The 26,203-nt window shown below is 50.2% G+C and overlaps 1 protein-coding gene across 6 annotated transcripts in view; it reads left to right on the plus strand.

Annotated features, from left to right (window-relative positions):
* Nucleotides 1-26,203, plus strand: part of TEAD1 (TEA domain transcription factor 1) — a 160,717-nt gene that overhangs the window by 56,895 nt on the left and 77,619 nt on the right. For all 6 annotated transcript variants that reach the window (XM_050974797.1, XM_050974802.1, XM_050974799.1 and 3 more), the window contains one exon: nucleotides 300-553. In XM_050974797.1, the coding sequence (XP_050830754.1) occupies nucleotides 406-553 (148 nt within the window). In that variant the 5' untranslated portion in view covers nucleotides 300-405. The remainder of the gene's footprint in view (nucleotides 1-299; nucleotides 554-26,203) is intronic.

The raw sequence follows: 26,203 nt of genomic DNA on the forward strand, positions 1-26,203 counted from the left end.
GTGCCAGATGCAATGTGCCTGGAGAGTCTTCCCCTCCTTGGACTACTTGTGAAAAATAATCTGATCCTCTGTGCTCCCGTGTAATTGCACACAGCAAGTGCAGCAGAGCTGCCCTTCTGGCAGCCTCCCTGCTCCACCTCAGCTCCTTTGAGGTGGAATGGTTATTTTATTCATTTTTCCCTTTTCCTGGGTGCATCCCGTGCTCAGCTGCTGTTCGCTCAGCATCGGGAGCAGGCAGGAATGTTTGCCTGGAGTTCCATGCCTTTAACGCCCTTTTGGGTCACTTGTTTGTGTTGCAGGTTCATTCCCTTGAAGACTCCAGGCGTAGGCTTGGAGAGCCCAGCCATCACCATTGAGCCCAGCAGCTGGAGCGGCAGCGAGAGCCCTGCCGAGGACATTGAGAGGATGAGTGACTCTGCAGATAAACCTATTGACAACGATGCAGAAGGTGTCTGGAGCCCTGACATTGAGCAGAGCTTTCAGGAGGCTCTAGCTATCTACCCACCGTGTGGCAGGAGGAAAATCATCTTATCAGATGAAGGCAAAATGTATGGTAAGTGGCACACGCTTAGCCTTTGGAAAGAATTGTTCCAACACGAGAGCTGTAAAGCCTGGCTTGTCTCTGCACAATGTTCCTGGCTCTGATTTTGGTGCTTTTGGGGTAAATAGTGAAGAAATCTGTGAAGCTGAGAGAGCTCAGCTGAGCTGATGCTGTGCTCAGGACTGTCCAAGCCACTTCCTTCCACGCTGGCGCTAGGAAAGCAATATTGATACAGAATTGTCTTTTTAGTTGCCTCATATAGTGGTGTGGCCGAATGGGAATATTGAAAAGAAGCATTTAATTGTGTCGCTCCTCGGGTACACAAAAATTAGGGATTTTTCTCTATTTTTCACTGAATAGTGAAGACAGGGGAATGGGAAGTGCAGTCTGTGCGGTGGTGTGGCAGATGGTGCAGTCCTGAACTGCAGAGTGACAAAGTTCTTGTTGCCTTCAGGAGCCTCCCCATCAACAATGAGGCAGGTCAGGGCTGCTTTTGTGTCTTTTCTCACTGCATTTCCCCCTTTCCCTGCGTGCAAGCTGCTCTCAGCCCGAGGCCGACATTCCGTGAATCACGCTGCTCGGCAGAGGGATGCTGACATCTCCGTGTGGCGGCTCCCGGCCCGCTGCAGCTCCGAGCCCTCTCTCGCTCCGTCCCCTTCTCCTTTCCGTTTGCCAAACTCCTCCTTGGGGCCGGCAGAGCCCGTGCCCGTGTGCCCGTGTGCCCATGCCCCGGGGGCGGGTGGCCGTGCCCCAAGGATGGGTGGCCGTGCCCCGAGGAGGGTGGCAGTGCCCCGAGGATGGGTGGCCGTGCCCCGAGGAGGGTGGCAGTGCCCCGAGGAGGGTGGCCGTGCCCCGAGGATGGGTGGCAGTGCCCCGAGGATGGGTGGCCGTGCCCCGAGGAGGGTGGCAGTGCCCCGAGGATGGGTGGCAGTGCCCCGAGGATGGGTGGCCGTGCCCCGAGGATGGGTGGCCGTGCCCCGAGGAGGGTGGCAGTGCCCCGAGGATGGGTGGCCGTGCCCTGGGATGGGTGGCCGTGCCGGGGGTGGGTGGCAGTGCCCCGAGGAGGGTGGCAGTGCCCCGAGGATGGGTGGCCGTGCCCCGAGGAGGGTGGCAGTGCCCCGAGGATGGGTGGCCGTGCCCCGAGGAGGGTGGCAGTGCCCCGAGGATGGGTGGCAGCGCTCCGGGGATGGGTGGCCGTGCCCCGAGGATGGGTGGGCCGTGCCCCTGGGATGGGTGGCCATGCCACGAGGATGGGTGGCCGTGCCCCGAGGATGGGTGGCCGTGCTGGGGGTGGGTGGCAGTGCCCCGAGGATGGGTTGCAGTGCCCCGAGGATGGGTGGCCGTGCCCCGAGGAGGGTGGCAGTGCCCCGAGGATGGGTGGCCGTGCCCCGAGGAGGGTGGCAGTGCCCCGAGGATGGGTGGCAGTGCCCCGAGGATGGGTGGCCGTGCCCCGGGGATGGGTGGCAGCGCTCTGGGGATGGGTGGCCGTGCCCCGGGGATGGGTGGCCGTGACCCGAGGATGTGCCCTCGTCGCTCGCCGCTCCCTGGCGGGGCAGAGGGCCCGGCCCCGCACAGATGGTGCCGCAGCTGCCGCCAGCTGTGCCCCGGCCGAGGTGCCCCGGGCGGTCCCTCCGCAGCTGCCGTGTCACCCCGCGGCCACACCGCACGTCCTGTCCGGGAAGAAAAGGGTCGGGATGAAGCGTCTCAGCAGCCCTCGACAGCCAAAAGTTCCCGGGCCGGGTTTCCTGCCTGGCTTTTCCCCCTCCTCCTCCTCCCGCTCGCCCCTTCGCCCCCTGCCCGAGGGGGTGGAATCTCCGCGGTGCTCCCTGCTCGCCCCTTTCCCCTCCTGGGATTGTTTCTCGTGCCGGAGTTTTCCCGTGGACAGGGCAGACGATTTGCCTCATCAGGAGGCTGTGCTCCTTCGAGGAGCACGCTGGCATGGATTTACAAACGGGCTGGTTGTGGATTTATGCTCTAAAGCCTTACTTAGGCTGGCACAGCCCATCCGCCAAAATAAGGGTGGTTGTATTTTTTTTTTTTTTAAATCAGGATCCCCACAACCACACTAGTCTCCCCTGAAATCTCCTTTTTGGTGTTTTGAAGCACTTTTTGGTGCCATTGCGTAAATTAAAGAAATTAACCTATTTATCCACTCATTGTGACAATCTCTGATTTCGTTTATTGGTTCCTAATCCTGAATGTTAACGTTTGTTGAATTATATATGTGTCAAACTATTTGTGCATATCTAATTGCTGGTTAATACTGGTAGCTAGTATCACCATAAGCACAGGCCCATCTCGTATTTATGCTAATCCTAAATCAATTATAGTTAATTTTGAATCAAAAAAGGGGCCGTGCGTGCTTGATGCTGAAATCTGCACTTCAAGAGTTGCCCTGATTGAGCAGGAAGGAATGTGCTAGGAAGTGCAGGGTACTGTGTGAGCAGAATTTACATCCTGACTTCGCAGTGGATGAACTCATGTTTGCATTCTTCAAACTGAGTGACTGCTTTGTAGTGTTTGAGGATTTATTGAAACCATGCTAGGTTCCTGAGGACTTCCTAATAGAGTCTCATGGCCCTGAGAGCATAATTGTTCTCCAAGGATTTTGAAATCAAAACAGTGTAAGTGTTTTACATTCTGTGTGGCATAATGAAAATAATTTAATGCCTTTTAGTGGCACACCAAGTTTATTTCGCTTACAAGGGAGACATTGCAGTATGGCCAGGCTTCCACAGTGTAGGGGGATTCTGTAATGTGGCAGGAATTCATGGGCCACGTAAGACAAAAGGCCAAGAGAGCACCATTTCATTTTCTGACTGAAATTACCTTCAGATATAGGCACCAGAACTGATCTGATCTTCATGGAAGCAAATATAACGATCACTCTGTGTGGATTAAGTTAAGCAATTGTAGTTTTTGATCTTTGGAGGGAGACTTGGAGAAGGGCAGAGATTTTGCTTGAAGACACATTTTAAGTCTCTGCCTTTGATTTAATGAGAGCTTTGCAACATTCGTGTAAGCAAGCAGCCAGAGTTTCTTCACTCTTCTTTGTGGTGGTCTAGACTGACCCTTGAATTGGTGTTTCTGAGAGGTCTGTGCTCAGTTCTGAGAGGTTTGTGTTCAGCCCTGGGTTTGGCTCTGTCCAGGGCCCCAGGGGGTTGCTCAAGGAGGGCTCTGGGGTCTGTGGGTGGGGGTGGCCGAGGGGCTCCTGCCTGGGTCAGAGCTGGGGTGTGATGGGAAAGCTGCCCCTGGGCACTGGGGCACATCTGGGGCTTCTCCTGACTCACTTCAGCTGCTCCTCTGCAGCTGAGACCTCGGAGCAAGGAGGGAAGGATGTTTCCCTCTCCCCTTGCCTTCCCAAAAATGCAACTTAAGACACGAGAGGATGACAAGAACAAAAGACTTTTGATCCCACAGAAAATGGTTGCAGGGGCCCCTGGCTGGGGAGAGAAAAGGGGATGTCCTAACATTTTTATTCTTGCCTTGGGGCATCCTCAGGCTGCAGAGACAAAACCGTGACCTGTGCAAGACCAGGAGCATTTCAGGCTGGCCCAGGGTTGTGGCTCCTTGAAGAAACCCTCAGAAAACAAAATGAAAGCTTAATGAAACTCTTGGTTTTAAATTGATAGGAAATGATTGGGTAAGAAGCAAAGACGCTTGTTTTGGTTTGGATGGACAAATTCCAGAAACTACTTTTGAAATTCTTGGGGGAGAAGGGGAACACAGGGCAAAGCCAAGGGACGTGTGATAAGTTTCCTGCAGGAAAGCTCTATCCATCACTCCCTTTCCCTCTCCTTTGTGAGGGAGGCTGTGAAGGTCTTACAGTGCTGGCTTTGCTCCTTGCACAGTACAGACTAAAAGTAAGCACAACTAAAGAAGGGTGAGGAGGTGGAAATGTGGAGGATAGAGGAGCACATCTATAAACTGATGCTCTCACTCTTGGTGGAAGCAGTCCAGTGTAGGACACAGAGGAAGGACTGAGTCCTTAGACACATTTTCATGATTCCTTAGACACATTTTTCCATCTGTACTGTCTCAAGAGCAGTACTGCTCAGACACAGGTATCATCCTCTGGTGCAGGTAGGGCTCCCCATGATTTGCCTGTGTCCCAGTGAGTTTCTGTGTCCCTGTTCATGCAGCTCATGGTGAGACTCCAGCCCTTTAGAGGGCATTGGCTGTCCTGTGTTGGTGCTTCCTTCCCCTTGCTGGTCTTTTCCTGCTGACACTTGGGGAGCTTGCAGCAATCCCTGTGAACTCACTTATTGGCAAGGTCTCTGCCTGCTTGTCTTTGCTCCTCAGAGAGTGCTTTGGAAAAGATTACAGGAATGAAAGCTGCTGTGAAATGCAGCCCTGCTTCTGTCCCTGGTGGAGCACTGGAGTTACCTCGGGATTGGGTTTGGCTCTGTCTGCACATTTTCCTTTTTTCCCCCCCCTTTTTTAAAAATTCAGATAGAGCAAGATGTGGCTTTAGTGCAGCTCTAGGGACGTTGCCAAAGGGCCATGAGTGCTAACAAGTGGAATATGCCCTCAGACATTTTGTCATCAGCACTGCTAAATTAGCCTCAGTGTAGTAAAGGTGCCTTTTGCCTTTAAGACAAGAAAATAATTTCATAAAATTTTGAGACCTGTAAGCAGCCCTTCAGTTGCAAGTTTGCATTGAAGGTATTCATCTCTGCAACAAAAGGGCTTGTGGGTATGTAGTGATTATTGAAAGGAAGTTTTTGAGCAGGTTTAGAAGTTTTACAGAGAAGAATGAGTACTAATTAAGGTGAGAAATTGCACAGCAGCCTTTCAGGACTGTGTGTGTTTATTAGGTTGTATATAAAATCTCTTGGCATGCACTGTTAAGGGAAAAGGATACTTTCATAAAAATTTCTGCTCAGATAGTAGATTTTTTGTACCATAAGTAATAATAGTCTTGTGCAAATTGGGTATTAAAACTGAACTTTGAACTAGAACATTGACAAAAGAAACCCTTTTCTGTGGGCTTGCCTGATTCTTGTATCTAACTGCCAATATTTGGTGTTTTTCTGGGTTTCTGTTAGGAAACTGCGAGGTAAATAGCTTTATGAAGAGCACAGTAACACGTTACAATTTATTTTTACTGTTACTTTTAATTTTAAAAGTTCCCTGCAAGTTGCTGCCTCCATAAAGACATTGTTACCTGGTAAAGTTTCCACAGTGTTAAATCTATTTGAATGTGAATAAGGTATTTGGAGTGATGAAATACCAGATGTGAAGTATCAGGTTTCATGTTTATTCATCTGTTCCTGCAATCATTGTACAAAGATATACGCTCTTGTGTTTATTTATTTATTTAATTTTCCTGCCCTGTTTTGTTCTCTCAGCAGCAGGCACCGAGTGAAGGCAGGGGAGATGGGACTGCTGTTCTGGAAGGCACTCTTGGGGTGTTTTAGGCTGAACACAAAAGTGTCCAGAAGCACTCTGGCAGTGCTGGGTGCTCAGGGAAGGGCAGGAGGGGCCACAGAGACACCAGGTGTCTGCTGGAGAGGTCACTGCTGAAATTGCTTGGGCTGTGAGCAGATCTGCCTGAGATCACTTCTGCAACGTGCTGGTGTTCTTGCAACATCAGCAGGCCGTGCTGCAGGGGCCAGGTCTGGTTTTGGGAGCCCAGCCCGTGGGAAGGAGGGTGCTGGCTCCATCTCCGGGACTTCTGAAATGTGGGGGAACAGGGTTTAATCTTTCTCCTTGGGCTTTCAAGAGTAAATTGTCAGTGCTTGGAGATAAAGAGGCAGAGTCCTCATAGGACAGAGAATTTTTTTCTCTTTTTTTTTGTTGTTTTTACCTCTCCACCATAACCTGCTATGTGAAATTCGGGAAAATCGAGGTGGGACAGTGAGAGCTGTGTGTGGTGAGGGGCTCAGCCCCTGCCTGGGAGCGGGCTGAGGAGAGCAGGCTGAGGTAGCACCCCAGCTGAAAGTGTCAGTGATGCTGTGGAAGGTACATGGCACAGCCATGGGTCGAGTGTTCCATGGCTGTGTTGGCTTGGGAGGGTGGTGTGCTCCAAAGGAAATGTACACTAAAACGTTCTGCTGAAAAATTATGCATCAGAAAGAGCAGGACTCAATGCTAAAAATCATTTTCACCCTTTGAAAGTGATTTTTAGCACTTGGGCTTTGTCCTCTCTCTACTAAACCTGTTCACTTCAGTCACCCATGGCAGAAAGCTGTGTGTGGCCTGTCCATGGCACAGACAGGAGTGTGGCTGCTGCCCCAGCCCTGGGGCTCAGGGGACACTGCCTGGAGGAGGTGCTGGCAGCATCACTCCTTGCCTGAAACCCAGTGGAAGCTACCAGGGCAGGCTCAGAGCAGCCATTTGTCCACTTCAGAGTCATTTAGGGGCTCATCCTCTTTAAACAGCCACGCAAAACAGGGTAAGGCTGTGCCTTTCCTTTATGACTCTGTCCCTTTGGTAATAGCCTTGTTTGGAGCTGACACACGTTAACCTGAGAGCACCGAAGTGATGCAACCTGGCTGGAACATCCAGGAGACACTCAGGTGGCTGTCTAGTGTCATCTGCATTTTTCTCCCAGCACTGGTTTCTCAGGATGAACTGGTGATCCTGCCATGGCAGAGTTTTGCAGCTTGAAGGAGCAGCTGTCGTGCCAGGAGGCAGTAAAACACTCCTGATCAGGCTGATGCAGCGTGTTAGTTGGTTGCACAGTACTGGGAGATCAAGATCATTGAAAGGCCTGCGTGTAGATAGCACGAAAGAAAATTGACTTGTTGATTTGATCTCGTTCCTTCAGAGCTGGGTTCGCTCCTGGGGCAAACACCTTCCCATTCAGGGAGCCTGGGACAGCTTGAGTGGGACAAGCAAGGCCCACCTGGGCATTAGGAGGGGCTGAAAGGTCTGGATTCCTCTTCATGAGACTGTGGTACAAGTGTCTGTGCTTCAAAGAGCACAGGGGTGGCAGCAGAGCAGTGACACATCCCCAGGACAGCCTGGCTGGAGGGGACGGACGGGGACCAGGGATCTCTGAGGCCAGCTCTGGAACTTGGGGCTTATTGCCAAGGGCCAAGGGCAGGGCCCTGCTGGGAGCTGCCAGACACAGCTCAGAGCAGGGCCCAGAGAAGTAAAAAGAGAGGGAAAGAGGATGAGAGAGAGAGAGGATGAGAGGATAAGAGCCTAAGAGGGTAACAGAGCGAGGTTCCCATTCCAATACCATCAATCTTCTTCTGTGCTGAATATTCCAATTCTCACCAACCAATCCAGTACAAGACACAAATCCTACAGCATTTACACACAGCCCATAACAATCATTACATTCCCATGCTGTGTTCCATTTTAAACCCTAAAACTCCTCTCTGGGCCCCCCTGCCAGGCCAGCAGGGTCTGCTCTGCCCCTTGGAGCTGTCTGCAGGCAGAGGTGTTGTTCCATCCCAAGGGGATTCCCTCCAGCTGGCCATGCCATTGTTTTCCAGGTGTTCAGTACCTGAGGGATCTCAGAGCTGCTTTCATTTCAATCTCACTCACAGTTTCTATAGTCTCAAATCTTTTGCCAGGCAGTCACATTTATAAGGCTTTCCTGTTTCATCTTCCCCAGCACCTGACGTGGTCATGGGGAGGGTAAGTTATATCCATGCTGGCACTCTTGTTCTGGGCACCCTTATGGAAGCAGAAGAGGTGAGAAAACTTAGAAATTGTTGTTTTGTGAGGAGAGAGACTTGGACAGTGCAGGGAGCATCTTACATGACCAGCAACAGAAGAGAATATTGATCAGAATTGGACCCCTTAGCTGCCCTCACCATCCCCAAGAGTGCTGGATTTGGGAAGTCCTAGATGGCTGTTCAGCATGGACTAGGGGCCAGTGGGATGAGTGGTGAGAGCCAGACATCTGAGCCATGCTGGAAGGGAAATTTCATCCTAACCCAGGGGGTTGGCTCTGTGCAGGTGTGATAACAAATAACACTGAGGGGAACAAGGAGCAGTGGGGACACCAAGAAATTCTGCTGCAACCTTTGCTTTTCTGGGGACATGCAGTCTCCTGGGAAGTGGGTTTGTGTCCCACACCTCACAGGGGTGATCCTGGGCCAGCTGTTGGAGAGCAAACGCTGTGGTAGTTGTGACACGAGTCTTACACAATTCCCCAAGGGCCTGCTATTCAAAATTAATATGTATCTTATCTGACTCTTATGGGGATTTCCTAACAGATGCATGAAGGATTTTTTTCCTTTTTTTTTTTTTTTTTTTTTTTTTTTGTGGTGCCCTCGAGAAGTTGCATTGATGCCACTGTATGAATATTTTCCTATCCTACAAACAATTTCATGTGGGGCACTTGGTCTGGAACATCAGACAGAAACACTTCAGGCCCTGGGCTTCCAGATGATTCAAGTCTGGAATTTGAGTTTAAGAAATTAGACACTAATGGATTAACAGTTTACAGACTTTCAGCTGAAGTAATGGTTTAGTTAGTAGAAAAAGGCTCCTCTGCAATTTTTCTGGTTTTGTTCTAGGCATAAAAAGCGTTTACAGTGTTTGACTAAGGAACATGTTTTTGTAAGCAAAAATAATACAAAATTGGGATATGAATGTGATCATTTCATGAACGCTCTTTTGAACAGCAGTGGCATGGCTTGTTAAAGCTAATGGAAAAGGGACAGTAATAAATCCCAAATTCAGGGGGGGGCTGGCACCTGAGAGGGCACTGGATGCTGTGGGAGTTGCTGGGATGTCAGTCCAGCAGCAGCCCAGTTTTACCTGCAGGTAAATGCTAATGGAAAAGGGACAGCAGTCCATCCCAAATTCAGGGGGAACTGGCACCCTGAGAGAGCACTGCCCCTGTGGGAGTTGCTGGGATGTCAGTCCAGCAGCAGCCCAGTTTTACCTGCAGGGTGCTCGGGCAGGAGAGCAGGAGCTGTGCCAGCACACACCCGGTCTGGGCTGAGAGCTCAGGGGCACTGCTGCAATGCACAGTGACAGCCTTCCCCCAGCTGGTCCTCCCAAGGACTTTCTGGATTTCATGCTTCTTTTGGGGTCTCCTTTCTGCCTTGAAGGGGGGCAGTCAGCTTGCCAGGGGTTTCCAGGAGTTTAGGCCTTCAAGGAAGGTCAGGTCATCAACCCAGCTCCTTGTTTGGCTGCCCCCCTTGGAGGAGGGGGACCCAGGGATGGGCTTGGCTGGGGCTGAGTCTTGGTTTCTCTGTAGGCCACCATGTCACCCTTGATGCCTGACAGTTTTGGGGACAGCAGCACAGAAAACATGCCTGCAGGGGTTAGGGAGCATATTCCAGGAATCTGAGTGGAAGTAGGTGAGGTAGAGTGTGCCAGGTTTGCGTGTAACAAAGAAAATGCTTTTTCAGTTTGCCTAATCATTGCAGCAGAGCTGAAACATCTGAAGCTTATTTGCCTGAGGCTGCTTTGCTTTTTCTTACTTCTACCTTAACATCAACTGGTGTTTGGTTAACGTGGAAAAAAAAAGGATTAATGAAATAAAAATCACAGTTCAGGTTGTGGTTTTTGTCATGCTAGCAATGCAAGTGAGCAGGGAACAGAGATGAGGAACTCCTCTTCAGCTGTTTGGATTCAGCAGCAGTTCTACCCCTAAACTAGCAGGTAGCACTGCTGTCTTAGACATTGAGAGCAGGAAATGCTGGCCCAGCTGGGTCCCAATTTCGGGGACTTGGGGACAGCAGGCTGGGTATAGCTGACAACTAATAATTTTCCATAGTGAAAGTATCCTTTGGATCATTTTAGCAGGTGCCTTCACGTGGCCTGGTAACTTCAGCATTTAATTCTTGGAACAGGAACTGCATTTTGATTCCTTTGGCTCTTCCTTGGATGGACTGCCAGCAATGAACCTTTCAGTACAATTGATGGTGAAGGAAGCGATTACTAATAGACGTATATAAATATATGCACATTCCTCTATGTGAAAATAGGTTTGTGTGTGTGAATAAAACGAATTGAAATGTATTGAGGGGTCCTCAGCCAGGAGGAGCATACACAAGGATCTGGCTCCCTCTCAGCTGGGACCTTCCTTTGCTGTGGCAGCGGAGAGCAGCCTCCCATGAGAGCGCCCTGAGCAGAAACAGCGTGGTTCATACTTGTAGCTGCTATTAGGTAGGCATGTGGGCATATATTTAGATAGGTGAGGCATGCAGGCATACATTGTGTGCTGCATGTTCAGCTGCAGGGGTATTTTTAGCTGCAGCAGGCCCAATCAGCAGCAGGCTGAGGAGAATTGCTGTAAGGGATAGCGCGCGGAGGAGCCCCCGCAGAATTTTCCATCCTGCCAGGCTGCGAGGGAAGGCCACTGGGGCTGCATAGCTGGGTGGCCAGAGGAGTGCCACTAACAGGTGGGACAGCTCAGAAAGCCCTTTGGCGCGGCTCTGGCTGTCCCCTGGCCCCCATCTGGGAGCAGTTGTCCCAGGCTCCAGCCTCCCAGTGAGCCCCGTGGCACACGCAGAGCTGCTGGGGCAGGGCTGGAGCCTGGCAAAGTGCTCGGGAGCAGGGGAGCTGCATTAGGGCTGGGAAGACTGAGCAGAAATTAAAACGAGCTAAAATAGCCATTAAAAACCCACTTCTGTTAAAATGACGAGACAGGAAATTTTACAAGCTGCCCTTGCCCAAGGAAGCAAAGCAGCCTAGAGGGACTAAATAACTTGTCTGATGTCATCAGGGGTTTTACAGCAGAGCTGGGAATTGAGCCCTCTTCCCCCAGTGCCATCTGAGCTTTAATGCTGAAGGGGGCCCTTTCCCAGCTTATCCAGTGACCCTGGGGGAGTTCAGGGCAGCTGTGGCAAATCCAGGTTCCTGCACCACATCCTGAGTGGGGGGAGAGCAGGCTGCATCCTCCTGAGAGCACAGTCCCTGCACAATGTGACCACGGGATGCCTCGCTCCCGTCTGAAGGGAGCTGACTAAATGCCATTTTATTATTAGCAGGGGTTTGCTGAATGCAGCAGTTCCTTGAAACCAAACAAGAAAAGGTCCTGGAGGTGCTGTGTGCCATGTGCAAACAATGGAGAGCCACAAGGAGTCTGGAGGTGGAGAAGAGAGAGGGAAAGTGGAAACTGAGGCAATATTTAGCCCCATGTTGGTGCTCCAGGAGATGATGTGGTCCTTGCACAGAGTAAGGGAGAGGCTGCTGGAAATAGGATGATTTCATTTGTTCATAACGTTGTTATTATTCAAGGAACAAAAAGGTATGTAGCCTTATCCAAAGGAGTAATCTAAGAGGTCTTTACTCTGTGCCAAACTGAAATTCTGCTGTTTAATTACCGATTTAGAAAATATCTTGGGCTCAATTTCCTGCTCAGTTGCACTGTTATAAATCTAATGGAATTGTTAAAGATTTATGGCAGTATAACTGAAGGCAGAATTGGGTCCCTTATGTTTAAAGTTAGTTTGCCACAGAAGTAATAATTCCTGTTTTCTAGGCAAGAGTTTAAGAATTTTGCAGACCTCTGTTTCTGTAAGAGAAATATGAACTACAGTAGGGTGGGTAGAGTGATTGATGCTGGAGGGGATGGCTGGGGGCAATCAGAATTGGCTGGTGTGGAAAATCCATGTGCAATTCAGATTTAGGATCTGTTTGCAGATGCCTCATAATTCAAAATGTCAAAAAAACCCCCAAACCTTAGGCCTTCATGTAGTAAATTAATATACTGTGTGTTCAGTGTGCAGCAGGCTTTGCTGAAGTAATACCCTCATATGAGGTGTGAACTCATCCCATTCCCTTAGCAAGGACTTAAATTCAGAATTGATTGTGACTCTTCACAGCCTGACAGCATTTAAATCCTGTTTGAAAAAAAAAAAAAATTCCCCAGTTTTGTTTTTATTTAAATGGTGGCTTAAAAAGGGAAAACTCTGCCTTATTTATCCAGACCTAAGGAAATCTGGTGTCAGTGCAGATCTGCTTTAGCCACTGGCTTGTCATCCCTAAAGGAAGGGTCTTTCTCATGGGATTGTTTTCCTCAGCTTCCACTGGGGGAAGGAGCTGAGCTGTGGAGGATTTCAGAGTGAGCTGGGATGTGCCTGGGTCCTGTTTGGAGGTGCCTGGTCTGGCACAGGGTCAGCAAACCCTCGCCCAGCCCAGGGCAGCCCTGGTCCCCCCTGGGGGCTGCAGGGATGCTGAGAGCACACTCTGGGGGCTGCAGGTGTGCTGCCCTGGGGTTTGCAGCCCTTCTGACAGGTTTCTGCTTTCCCTGCAGTGCATTGGAGGCATTGCAAGGAGCTGGAACAGGAAACTAAAGCAAAATGTGATCCCTTGGAAATGATGTTATTCAGTATCTGTTCAGAGCTGCCAGTTTAATTTAAATACAGTATTTAGGTACAGTTTTAGGAGCTTTATTTAGGAATGGATTGAAGAGTTAATCATTGTGACTTTGCCCCCAGTTTCTCTGCTTCCTCTTCCTCAGTGGTGCAGGGGGATGGGGCAGGTGTGATCAGTGCATCCCACACCTTTGCTTCTGCTCCTTCCCCCTCAGGGGGAGGGCTCCTCACACTCTTCCCCTGCTCCAGTGGGGGTCCCTCCCGTGGGACACAACTTCTCCAGAGTGATTCCTTCCCACGGGCAGCAGCTCTTCCTGAACTTCTCCAGCCTGTCCCTTCCAGAGGGTTCAGTCCTTCAGGGTGGGCTGCTCCAGCAGGGGGGTCACAAACCTGCTCCAGCGTGGGCTTCTCCTGGGCTCACAGCCTCCTTCAGGCACCCCCTGCTCCACCTCCCTCCTCCTGTGGCTCTGAGCATCCCCGTGCCCTCCCTGTGCCCAGGGCAGCCCCAGCCCCTCCTGCCCCTCCTGGCTGGCTGCAGGGCTGCTCCTCTCACACTCCTCACTCCTCCTTTGGCTGCAGCTGAATCTGAACCCTCCCTCCTGAATCTGTTCTCTCAGGAGCAGTGCCACCGTCCCTGCTGTCCAGCTGTGGCTCTGTCCCACAGCTGGCATTGGCCCTGTGAGGTGTGAGGGCAGCTCCTGGCAGCTCCTGGCAGCTCCTGGCAGCTCCTGGCAGCAGGCACCCGCCCTCAGTGCCCAGCCTGACTGAACACAGGAGCTCTGGATGAACCTGGAACAGCTCAGTGTTCAGTGCAGCCCTGACTCCGTGCTTTGATTCACCATACCTGTTACTTTTAAGAATGGGTTTTGTTTGTTTTTTAAACGCTGGCAAGTCATTAACTACCTAAAAATTAGTTGAAATCTAAAGGAATCAACCCCCCTCGCTGTCACCGAGGCATTTTGCAGGCTAAGCAAAGGCTCAGGTATTCCAGATATGATAGATGTGCAGATTGCATAAGAGGTTCTGCATTGCTCCCTCGGAGATACCGAGTCCTGAGTGCCCTTAAAGCCTTTGTTCTCTGGGCTGAATGCAGTTAATTAGCAACCGTCCCCATAGCAACTGCCTGGCAGCACAAAAACATTGTCTCGTTTTTGCAGTTTAGCTTATCACTCTGTTTACCTGAAGGGCTTTTCACTGCCCGGAGTCTCATTTGGGTTGGCTGCATGCCTGCCCGTGGAAGTGAATTGTCAAGATAGAAAAACACCATGGCAGCAAGATGCTGAGCAGGGCCCTCTGTGTGGGACCAAAAACACCGAGCAAGTTCTGTGGAAGCAGAAGTTGAGGCTTGCAGTGATTTGTGTCCCGTTTTAAGGCACGTGACTTGCCAGGAGTACAGTGCATTTTAAAATACTGCTGTGCTGGACTTCTGGGCCTGTGTTACAGACTGGCCTGTGGCATCCTCCCAAACCCCCAGAGGCACAGACCTTCATCCAGGGCCATCAGACACTTGTCTCCCTCCAAGCCTGGGCCCTTTCAGGCAGCTCCAGCTGGTTCTTCCAGAGGATGCTGCTGCGCCCTGCTCAGCTCTGTCCATCCCTGCAGCCCTCTCTGCACTGCACCTCAAGGGAAATCTGGGCTGCTGGTTCCCCTAAAGAGTCTGGAAGGGAAGAGGAAGGTCTGGTGTGGATATAACAGGCTGGAGATTGGGATGGATTGTGGCAGCCCTCAGAGAGGTGTGAAAGTCCTGCTGTGTGCTCTGTGACTCAGGCAGCCAGCCTGGCCCAGCTCTAACCCTAACCCTTTCCCCTTTCCCCTTTCCCCTTTCCCCTTTCCCCTTTCCCCTTTCCCCTTTCCCTTTCCCTTTCCCCTTTCCCCTTTCCCCTTCCCCTTTCCCCTTCCTCCCCCTTTCTCCCTTTCCCCTGTCCCTTTCCCTTTCCCTTTCCCCTTTCCCCTTCCCTTGTCCCCTTTCCCTTTCCCCTTTCCCTTTCCTACTTCCCCGTTCCCTTTCCCCTTTCCCCTTCCCTCTTTCCCTTTCCCTTCCCTTTCCCTTTCCCTTTCCCTTTCCCTTTCCCTTGCCCTTTCCCTTTCCCTTTCCCTTTCCCTTTTTTCCCCTTTCCTTCCCTTTCCCCTTTCCCTTTCCCTTTCCCTTCCCCTTCCCCTTCCCTTTCCCCATTCCCCCTTTCCCTTTCCCCTTCCCTTTCCCTTCCCTTTCCCTTCCCTCCCTTTCCCCTTTCCCTTTCCCCTTTCCCCTTTCCCCTTTCCCCTTCCCTTTCCCCTTTCCCCTTTCCCCTTTCCCTTTCCCTTTCCCTTTCCCTTTCCCTTTCCCCTTTCCCTTTCCCTTTCCCGTTCCCTTTCCCTTTCCCTTTCCCTTTCCCTTTCCCTTTCCCTTTCCCCTTCCCCTTTCCCTTTCCCTTTCCCTGTTTGAAACTGTCTCTCCACAGACAGGAGAAGGTGTTTTGGCCTCTCTCAGGATAAAAAGCAGGAAGATTGCAAAGGCTGGTGTGGTCCAGCAGTAATCCTTAATAATAATAATAATGATAATAGTAATGATAATAATTTTATTATATATAAAATATATAAAGTATGTGTAATATATTTTGTTTATTATTTGTTATCTCCAGCTCACAGAGTGTGTTCCTGGGGAAGCTGCCCATGCTCACAGCATCCCAGGGCTCCCCCAGCACTGCTCAGCCTGGGGGGTGGGCTCACACACACTGTGCTCAGGCAGACCAGGCACCTCCAAATATTTCTATATTATATATCATATAGAAAATATATAATAATTTTTACTAGTTTAAATAATTTCAAGAATTTCAATATTTTAATATTTTTAATATTTTAATAATAATAACAATGATAACAATGATAACGATGATAACGATGATAATAATAATAATAATAATAATAATAATATAATAATAATAATAATAATAATAATAATAATAATAATAATAATAATAATAATAGTAATTCTCCAGTAATCCTGGGGAGCCTCTGGTTGATAGAGGGTTATTCCCTGCTCGTGCTCATGTCCTGCTCCTGCTGTTGCACATTCCCCATGGTTATTAGGAGTGTTTGAATTATAGCAGTGCTGGAAGTCTGCAGGCAGGATAAAGGCCCCATTGTGGCAGGTCTGGTGCTCCCAAGAGGAGACAATCTCTGCTCTGGCTGGTGAGGGTCTGTTTTAACACCAGTCCTGTTGATCATAGGGGAGGCAGAGAGGGAGAGGAAAGGCTGCAAACCACAGGAGCCCCTTGGTTCCAGTTTTGGAGCTGCTCTTTTGTATCTCAGGGCTTTTGCAGGGTGTTTGGTACACTTGTGGAGCTGAAGGTAAATGGAATGCTTTTATTTTTTGCTGCTCGTCCCCACGGCCAGCACAGGGCCCTGGGGGACAGCAGGAGGGCTCGGGATGGAAGGGGGTGGGCAGAGAGCCCGAGGAGGTGCCAGACCAAAGGGTGGGTGAGGCTGGCGACAAAAGGGCTGCTGAAGTGGGGATAAAATGCCCTGTGATAAATGGCCTCAGTGTTTGTCCAGAGCGAGCTGCCTGCACCTCCAGGCTGTGCTCAGCCCTCGTGGTCACTGCAGGGCTGAGGCAGCAGATGCTTGGGGTCAGTCCCCCCTTCCTCTGAGCGTGCAGGATTGCTCGCTCACGCTCACAGGTCCTCCTCAAACTCTCCTTGTGTGGAAGCCACAAAGAGTGTCCAAACTGCCAGGGTGTTTTCCAGCTCTTGGAAATGCTCTTAGCACTGTCAGCACCTCTGAATCCCCACATCTCAGCTCTCCTGAAGCCAGGCTTGCTAGGTACCCTTAGGGGTCCAGAAATGGAAACTCTAATGGCCTGAAAGAGCCTGCTAGAACTTGACGTGATTTAATTAGCTGAAAGTGGAGCTTGGCAGATGGCAAAACAGTGGAAAGGACCTCCCTTTATAAAAATATGGGCCACATCCTCAGCTTGTATAAACTGGCAGAGCTCCACTGAAATAGATGTTCAGCTTCTGTCAATTAGCAGGGAAGAGAAAAACTCCTGAAAACAGGAAAAACAGCTGTAGGACCACAGTGACATCAGCGGGGTTCAGGTACGGAGCTGCTGTTGGTGCTTTAAAGACTGATCTGCCTCCAAAGCAACTGTATCTCTTACAGTCTTGTTTTTGTTGATGTGAGATTCAGAGAAAGAATTTGGCTGGCTTTGCCAGAGCTGCATTAAGTCTGCAGATCTTCAGCAGTGTGACGTACTCTGTGCTGCTTTCTGCAAGTCATTCACTTATGAAAGTGAGACATCAATAATTCATTCTAGTAGAGCCAGTCCCTAGAGTTGTGTAAATTCATCTGTTCTGTGACAGCCCTCTCCAACTTTAACTAAGTTTTTTAGATGCACAGAACTTTGATTGAGAGTTGTGAGCTCACCTCAATCTTTTCCAGCAAAAATTCTTGCTGAGATGAAACCTCCCATATGTTGAAAAGCTGTTGCATTCTTACATGCTAATGTTTCCCATTAATTGCTTGGATTCTCTTTTGTTTTGTTTTGTTTTGTTTTGTTTTTAATTGGAAACAAGAAAACAAAGCCTTACAACAGAGCTGACTGCTCACTTGTCCCATTTCATGGTATCAACCTGACAGATTCATTAAATCTATGAAAGAATCAGGTCAGAATTGGAAGTGAACTGAACTTGCTGAAAGCAATGCAGTGTTCACAATCTGCTTTCAGGCTGGCTGTTCTGTACCTGCTCATTTTTCTTTCTGTTAAACCATCTGTGTAATTTAAGGAGCTGCTGCAGGTTAACCCCACACTATGGAACACTGTCAGGCTCCAAGCTGCAGATGAGGGGCAGGAAGAAGGAAAGCTGACTTTCAGTACAGCACTGAGAGGGGTTTGAGGTGTTGTTCAGGCTGCTAAAGTGGGGCCCTGCAGGCTGTTGTGAGGTCAGGGTTGTGGAGCTGTGCTGGGCCAGCCTGTCCTGCTGCCACCCACGGGGGCACGTGGTGATGGGGCACAGGGAGGAGAAAGTGGGGGAGGACTTGTGGCTGCTGGTGGGGCACAGCCACCACCCTGCGTGGGTGTGCCCAGGGCTGCCTTCTGCATTGTCTGCTGCTCAGAGAGGATTTAGTGCGTGGTTTCCTGTAACCACGTGGCATTTCACAAGTTCTTCACATTCCACCAGACGTGTGCTCCACGCTCAGTGACACTTTCTGCTCCTTGGGATGCTGCCACCTGCAGCTGTGGGTGCTGCTGGGAGCGGGCATCTCATGGGGCACCTGGGCACCCCCCCCTGCCACCTCCTGCCCTGGGCACCCCCCTGCCACCTCCTGCCCTGGGCACTCCATCCTTCCACCTCCTGCCCTGGGCACCCCCCTGCCACCTCCTGCCCTGGGCACCCCCCCTGCCACCTCCTGCCCTGGGCACCCCCCCTGCCACCTCCTGCTCCGGGCACCCCCCCTGCCACCTCCTGCCCTGGGCACCCCCCCCTGCCACCTCCTGCTCTGGGCACCCCCCCTGCCACCTCCTGCCCTGGGCACTCCCCCCTGCCACCTCCTGCCCTGGGCACCCCACCCTGCCACCTCCTGCTCTGGGCATCCCCCCTGCCACCTCCTGCCCTGGTGCCAGCAGCAGCGGGGCCTTGCTGCCCTGCAGTGGTGACTGAGGCCCCAGCCATTCCTGCCACCTCCTGGGTCACCTTTCAGTGCATTTCTCAGCAGTGGGTGTGCACATGGTGTGCTGTGGCCAGTCTGACCATCAGCAGTGACACTGTCACCGTGACAAGTGGCCAGACCATGGCAGGGGGTGCCATGGATGCCCACAGGGGGAACTGGTCACCAGCCCGTGCTGGCATTTGACCCCAGGACAGCCAAGCAAAGGGCCTGGGGAGGGACAGCTGGGGCAGCCCCTTCTCACCTGCTGAATCCAGCACAATGGAGGCACAGAGCTGGATTCCATCTTTCCCCTCAAGGAAGATTCATACATCCCTATTAATAAATTACAAACCCTAGTAAATGACTTGAGAGCACTCTTTAGTGGCTCTAGGGCTCTGCTGGTTATGAAACCATCCATTACAATAATGCATTTTGCTTGTGTATCCTTGGAGTGAGGGCAGGTTTGATGGGAGCCTGAGAGCTGGCATGTGTGCCAGCTAGGGAGCAGGCACATGGCATTTCTGTGATAAGAGCAATATGACAGCTTGGCCTATAGCATGGCTGTTGTTGAAACATCTAAATGACCTGAGAATTCGTGGTTAAATGAGTAGACTTTCAGTGCTGTGTGTAATTCCAGGCCTTATTATTTTTGCAGCGCTAGACTTCATAATATGCAGTGCAAAATACTTGGAATTGTCAAATTGCTTGTGAGAATTGAAAGTTGTGCTGGACAATCGAATGACTTGATGGGCTGGCTACCACAGGCAAAGCTTGATTTCTGAGCTTGTGTAGATTAAACTAGAAAAGATAACCTAAGGTCATGGATATAAAGCCTAACAGGAGCTTTCCTTGGAGAAAATTGTCCTTACAGGCTGTGAGGAGGAGTGGTGCTGAAATACAGAACGGAATTCTCCGGACAGAAACGCAACAGCAGGTTACCCAGGAACAGCCAGAGCCACCTGTGCAGCTCCCCAGAGCTCCTTCAGCCCAGATGAGGAGAGGCTCTGGCCAGAAAAGCAGCTCCTCTGGGAATTGCATCATGACAGGTCTGGCCTGCAGCCACTGCAGTCGGGAGAGTGCTGACAAGGATTTTTTTGCATGTATTCTTCCTGGTCTGTTTTGGCAAGTCACAAGCCAGGGTTTCAGCTTGTCCTGCAAACTGTGAGGGTGGTTTATTTTATTTGACATGCAGAATATTAGAAAAAGACTACTCTCAGTGAGGCTGTGTGGGCCTGGAAGGCTGGACCCAGGTGATGGGTTATTGGCAGTGCCATTCCACCCAAATCAGCTTTGTGGGGATGGGGTGCTCTGTGCAATTCAATTTGAATTGGAATTTGGTTTTTGACACAGTGATCCTGTGTCTGGGCAGCTGCTGCTCTGCTGGAGGTCCCTCCAGGCAGCTGGGGCTGAACACCTCTGCCACACCTGGGTTAGCTGAAATACTCTGGAAAACCCACACAAAATCAACAACCTGCTGGAAAGGGAGGCTCCAATGGATTTTTCTTGCCGAAGAAGGAACTGTTTGATTCAGGAGTTCAGAATTCTGTGCAGGGCTCTGAGATGCTGCCTTAAAACCAAGGAGGGGTGTGTGCCTGAGCACTGTGTGCGTGTGAGCACCAGGGGCTTTGTTAGGAGCTCTGGGAGGAATCAGCCAGGTGCAGACACGTGGCTGGTGAGTTTATTTCACAGCATCGCCCTCCTGGTTCAGAAACTGCAGGTGCCAGGGCCGTGGTGGAGGCTGAAGTGCTGTGGTGTGCTGGGACAAAGAGTGCACCCTTGGATCTGCTGGGCTTGGCACAAGAGGAGCTGGTACCCAGGGAAAAACATGAAAGCCCAGGGAGAGATGTATTTATTTTTTTTTCTGTCTGAGTTTCCTGCACTGGTGTCTCACTTAGAGGCAAATGCAACTCTGTGTGTAGAAACAGAGAAATGAAGAAATAAGGGACTGGGGGAGGAAATTTCGTGGATTTTGACTTTATTTTTGTGCTCTCAGTGGAAGAGAGGGCGTGAAATGGTCACGAGGGAAACGTAAAGCATTTGGAGCTTAAGCAATGGAAATTTGGTGCTGGGTTATCCCGGCTGATACTAAACAGACAGAGGGAAGATGTCCATAACACACAGAGTTGCTAGGTAAGGAAACATATGAGTGTTTGTAAGCAGTGGAGTTCTTCCACAAAAAATAAGGCAATAATCAGGTTTTTCATGAGCTGTATTCCTTATCACTTTAAATCACAGTGAGTGTTTGCAGTGACAGCTAGATTCAGACCCAAAAGGCAAAATATATATACAGAATTGCTTAAATCTAGATCTCTAAATCCATTGACAGGTGAGGAGTAAAAAGGACCTGTCTGACAACGTTGCTGTGCCACCACCTCAGCACCCTGAGCTTTACCCACAGCTGCTGCATAGAAGGTTGGAGCTGAGGTCATTGCACCCCAAAAGCCAGCCAGAAAACCCCAATGCAACGAATGCTGGACATGTTCTTGCATACTTTGCTGACCTGCAGTCCCTGCAAACAAAGCCCTGTTGATGAGCTCCTGGTTTCACTGGAATCTGCAGGCTTTGGGGGAGATTGCTGGTGCTTGTGGGACAGCTGAGGGATGCTTGCTGTGTGCTTGGAGGGTGGCTCGAGATGGGGGCTTGTTCCTGTAGCTGAGTGTGCTGGAAACTTGGCCGTATCTTTGGTGGCACCTGCAGCTGCTCCTGCCCCTGCTGGGATCAGTGCAGGAGCTCTGAAGGCTGCTCTCCACAGCAAGCCTCTGAGAACTCACAGAAATGTCTTCTCCCTCTTGGTTGTGCTGAGAACTCGTGTAAGAAACCCTGAGTGGAGCTGGAAGCTGGGCAGAGTTTGCCATGCAGGGTGGGAAGTGCAGCTGGACTGCCCTGCTCCAGCCCTGCTCCAGCCCCTGCTCCAGCCCCTGCTCCAGCCCCTGCTCAGGCTCCCCTCTCCTGCCTGGGAGCTGCAGAAGGACTGGCACAGAGCAAACCTGCCCAAGTGGGGAGAAGGGAGCTGGAAGCTGGGCAGAGTTTGCCATGCAGGGTGGGAAGTGCAGCTGGACTGCCCTGCTCCAGTATCTGCTCAGGCTCCCCTCTCCTGCCTGGGAGCTGCAGAAGGACTGGCACAGAGCAAACCTGCCCAAGTGGGGAGAGGAAAGCCAGCAGCTTCCCTAGAGCTGCCCTGCTTGCTGCAGAGACAGCTCAGTGTACAGAACTGTTCTGTTGCACAGGTGGGTTTTTCTGGGAATCCCTGCACGTTCTGGAACTGTGGCTCTGAAGTTCACGGGAGCTCCTTTTGAAGAGTTGAACTTTCCCTAAGGAAGGCTGTGGCTGCCAGGGATGTTGCTGAGGCAGTGTTCCACCACTGTGCACGTTTTCCTTCAGCAGTGGGTTGAAAGGCAGCGTGACTGGGGAGCCCTGCCATGTCTCTGGTAAATGCTTTCTAGCAGGGCTGGGTTTTGCCCAGCTGTGACAGAACCCATTATTAGAGTGGCACCATCTCAGCTGTGGCCCCTCTGGATCTGTGCACTCCAGGAAAAGGAGCTTTTCCTCTCCTCCAGGATGGCAAGACCCTCCACTGTGGGTTTGGGTGCTGGGCCAGACGTGGCAGATCCTGGCAGGATTTTTCTGCCTTGTTTTCACTGTGGCAGGAGTAGGAGGCCCTGACAGTTGGTGTGTTTATTCATTTATTTCTTAATTTCTTTAATCTAGCACAGCGAGGTTCTGCTCCTGGGTTTGAAATGGGGGTGCTGTTGAATGTAAATAATAACCAGATAGGTTAGGAAACAGATGAGGAGGTGTGTGACAGGTTTCTCAGTGCTAGCATTCAGCTCAATGCAGCGTTTTTCATGAATCATTTCCGCAGCTCCTCTGCCAAGGAGGAATTTATGTAGCAGGTTTCTTTTGGCAAATACAGAGGCTGACTGAATTTAAATGTAGGCATTATTTCAAAGTATAGTGCCAGCTGCAGGACCCTGTTGTGTAAGAATTATAATGGGTAGTTAACATTATTTTCCTCTCAAAAATATTAATTTTAAAACTCCTAATAGTATTTATTTGTCACTTTTGGGGGAAGTCAGACAGAAACCCCACAGTTTCTCCCCTGTGCAATCAATTTCTTAAGGTAAAGAGCTTTTCACATGAGAAGAAACAAATTTGAATACACTTGCAAATAAAGCCATGGTAAGTCCAAAGTCTAAAAATCCATCAGAAAGCAGATTTAGTAAACGAAAAGGGATGGTTAAAAATTGAAATGCATTTTGTCCCTTAAATGATAAGCAAAAAGTACAGTGTGAAATGCCATTGTGACAGGAGTTGACAGTAAATTCAGCTCTGGATTGGACCTCGCATGGCTTGAAGTAAAGCAGAGATATTACTCTGACTAATTTTGCATTGTAATAATTATTTAGTGCCTACAATGAAGCCTTGTCCTTGGGGTTTTGTGCTTTAGTTGTTTTGTACCCACGCCTTGTAGTTATTAAGTACAGACAAAGCTGCCATTTTCCCAATGGCATAATGTATATCAGTGTGTGTCAATGAAAAACCTCAGAAAGAGACATTTTCTGCTGGAATACATTAACTCCAAGAAATCTGGAACAGTTTATCCAGCTTTGGAAGTTTCTTAAGCCATGAGTAGATTTCTGTAAGTACCAATGGCTGTCATTTCCAGAATTTACAGACCTTACCTATTTCAGAAGTAGAATTTGCTCCCTTGTATGTTTTCAGTTAATTCCATTGGGTGTTCCATCGAATGCTTCCAGTTAATTCCAAGCTTCTTCTCATACTGAAAAACTGATTTCACCCTGTTGGTCAGGAAGTAGTTTGTAATGATTGTCTTGGTTTTATTAAACTACTGAAAATGACTTTATTTTGCATTTCTGTACAAAAGAGTTTTCTGGATTCTGTGTTTGGTTTTGGCCACTTTTTCCGAGTCTGCAGTGGAGGGATAAATGCAGGACTGAAATAGAATTCTGAGTGCTTGGGGCAGGTTTTTTTGTGTCAGGGCTGCAGCATTAGACCCAAATACCCTGTGTGTGCTGGGGTTTGTGTAACAGCACAAGGAGCAAACCTGCTCACAATAAATGTGTGAGAATTCAGGACTCTCAGTGCCCAAGGGCAGGCACTGGTGGTACAACTGCAGTTCTCTGGGCCCTGACTGGGGGCCTGAACATTTCATGGACAAAGCTCATTTGGATCTGGATAATTCCATCTGAAGCCGAGGTCAGAACCATTCCTTCCTGAGGGTGGGAGAAGGCACGTGGCAGCCACACAGTAATAATGCAGGGGAAATCATCTGCCCGTGTGGAGTAACATCAAGGGCTGCTTCTGGCCCCTGGGCACTGAGTGCTCAGCCCTGGAGGGGAGCCAGATGCTCACATCATGTAGGTCGGTGTGAGTCTCACTGATCTGTGAGTGCATGCCCATTTACACCGCTGGAGGATGGAAGCTGTTGGGTTGTTTTTCCTGAAGCCCCCTCTGGTTGTGTTTCTTGTCATGCCATCCAAGTGCTGGCCCTGCCAGATGTTGTGCTGCGTGTCCAAAGGCTCCTCCATCTCGGAGGGCAGCTGGGAGAGGGAGCCAGGGTGGCTGGGCTGTGGTGAGACCCATGTGTGCATGTGGTTTGGAGTGCAGAACAAATACTGGTGACCTTTCCTGAGCTAACTTCTTGCAATTAGGAAAGCTCTCTGACTCGGGGAGCTGAGCAGTGTGGATGGCCAGTATTTAATAATTATGAATGAATTATAGATGGTCAAGCAAAAGCGGAATTAATTTGGGGAGAAACTGCTTTTCACAAACGTATCTAAGGTGGTACTGATATGAAAAAATAAACCCAAACCCAACTCACAGCCTGGCAGTGATTTAATTGTTTTTCTAGCATTAGTATTAAAACTAACTCTGTGGACTGGGTTGAGAGAGGAAAATCCCCAGATGTTATTTAAAAACACCCATTCTGAGATCATAGATGCTGCATTTTTTTATGAAGTCCCCAAATAAATCCATGCATTGACCTCTTCCCTGGGGGTTACCCATCTGTATGTTCTGTTTAAAATGGGTGCTCATCCCACACTCACCATTTTAATGCAATATTTCTGTGGAGGTGAGTCCTTCATTTTAACTGTTCAATTTTTGGACCAGCCTAGGTATCCTTAGCTAATTATAAGGGCCCTGTAATTCTTTTCTGCTCAAGGAACTCCTAATAGGAGCGGATGCCCTGACAGATTGCCATTAATCTGTCAATAATGAGATTTTTTTCGGTGTTATGCTTAGTTGTAAGCTCTTTGGGGAGAGGATCATCTCTGTGCTTTGTGCTGGCACAGTGGGGCTCTGCTCCCTGCTCTCCATCCCATCTGAGAAATAATCGTGGTGATGTGGAGCAAGGTGAGGGCAGTGCTTTGTGCCAGGCAGATATTCTCTAGAGGCCAGACAGGCAGCTCAGATGATGGGTTTTTCCTCCTGGAGGGGACTGGCTGTTTTCCCTGCTGTGTCCTGTCGAAACAGGACGACCCCCGTGGCAGGGAGGAATGATGAGGAGGGCTCCATCTTGTTGGAAGGCTAATTAATTACTTTATTGGACTACATTATTCTATATTATATTACATTGTGTTACATTGCATCTAAACTGACTCTGCCAAGCACTAAACCCTGCTCACACTGCCCAGGATCTCGTGGCTGTCACCACAGTCCTGACACACACACAGGGCAAGGGAACCAAACCCCATCCCTGTGGGTGAACAGTCTCCACATTGCATTCTGCTGTGGCACAAACACTGGAGAAATCAATGAGATAAGAATTGTTTTTCCTTTCCCTGAGGTTCAGGGAATGTGAATCCCAGAAATATTCCTGGGAAGAATCGTGCCTTGCTTTCCTCTGTGAGCAGAAATGTGGTGACACTGTCCGGCAGTGCCAGGGCACGGCCAGCAGAGCCAGGAGCGGGGCTGGTCCAGGGCCAGGGAGGTTTGGGTGACTCTCCTGCTCTCCCCAGCAGGGCAGCCAGGCTGGGAGCAAGGCAGATTGCTGTGATCACTCTGGGCAGGAGCTCTCACCCGAGCCCAGCATGGAGCTGCAGCCATGTGCTGGAGGCTGAGAGTGCTGTGGCCTCCCAGAGCCCCAGGAATAACTGGAGGATGCCTGGGGAACAGCAGCCAGCCTGGAGCACTGGAACAAGGCAGAGCCCTTTGCTGAGCCCAGGAGCACACAGCCTTTAAAGGGAGCTGGCTGGAAAAGCAGTGATGGCTTCAGATGAAGAGGGGTTGATTTAGGTTATCTCTGTAAAGTTACTAAAATGAGGTGAGACCTGCCTGGGGGTCTGACCTTTCACTGACCAGAGCCAAGAGAGAGCTCCCCTGGGAGTTCTCTGCTTTTAACCCTCTGTGCTCTCAGAGGTTATCCGTGTCTCCAGTGCCAATATCCACACCAGGTGCCAATATTCAAAACTCAGCCCTGATTGGTTTGACCACGACTTCCCTAAAAACTCACTTCCTATCGAACCAGGACAGGTGGCAGAACTCTGGAACAGATTGCCTGGAGAGGCTGCAGGCGCTCCATACCTGCAAACACTGCAGGCCAGGTTGGACACAGCAATCTAATCTAGTTTAAGACATCCCTTATTGCAGAGGGGTTTGACTGGATGGGCTTGGAAGGTCCTGTCCAGCCTAAACTACTCTCTGATCCCAGCAGAGCTGGGCTTAAGAGCTCAGTGAGTCTGGGAGGCAGGAGGGGCTCTGAGAGCACTCGCTGACTGGGAGAGCTGACAGCCAGGGTTAGGAAGCCATTAACAGCCAGCATGATGTCATGTCTGTC

Source organism: Serinus canaria, chromosome 5 (genome assembly GCF_022539315.1).
Source record: "Serinus canaria isolate serCan28SL12 chromosome 5, serCan2020, whole genome shotgun sequence".
Lineage (NCBI taxonomy): Eukaryota > Metazoa > Chordata > Aves > Passeriformes > Fringillidae > Serinus > Serinus canaria.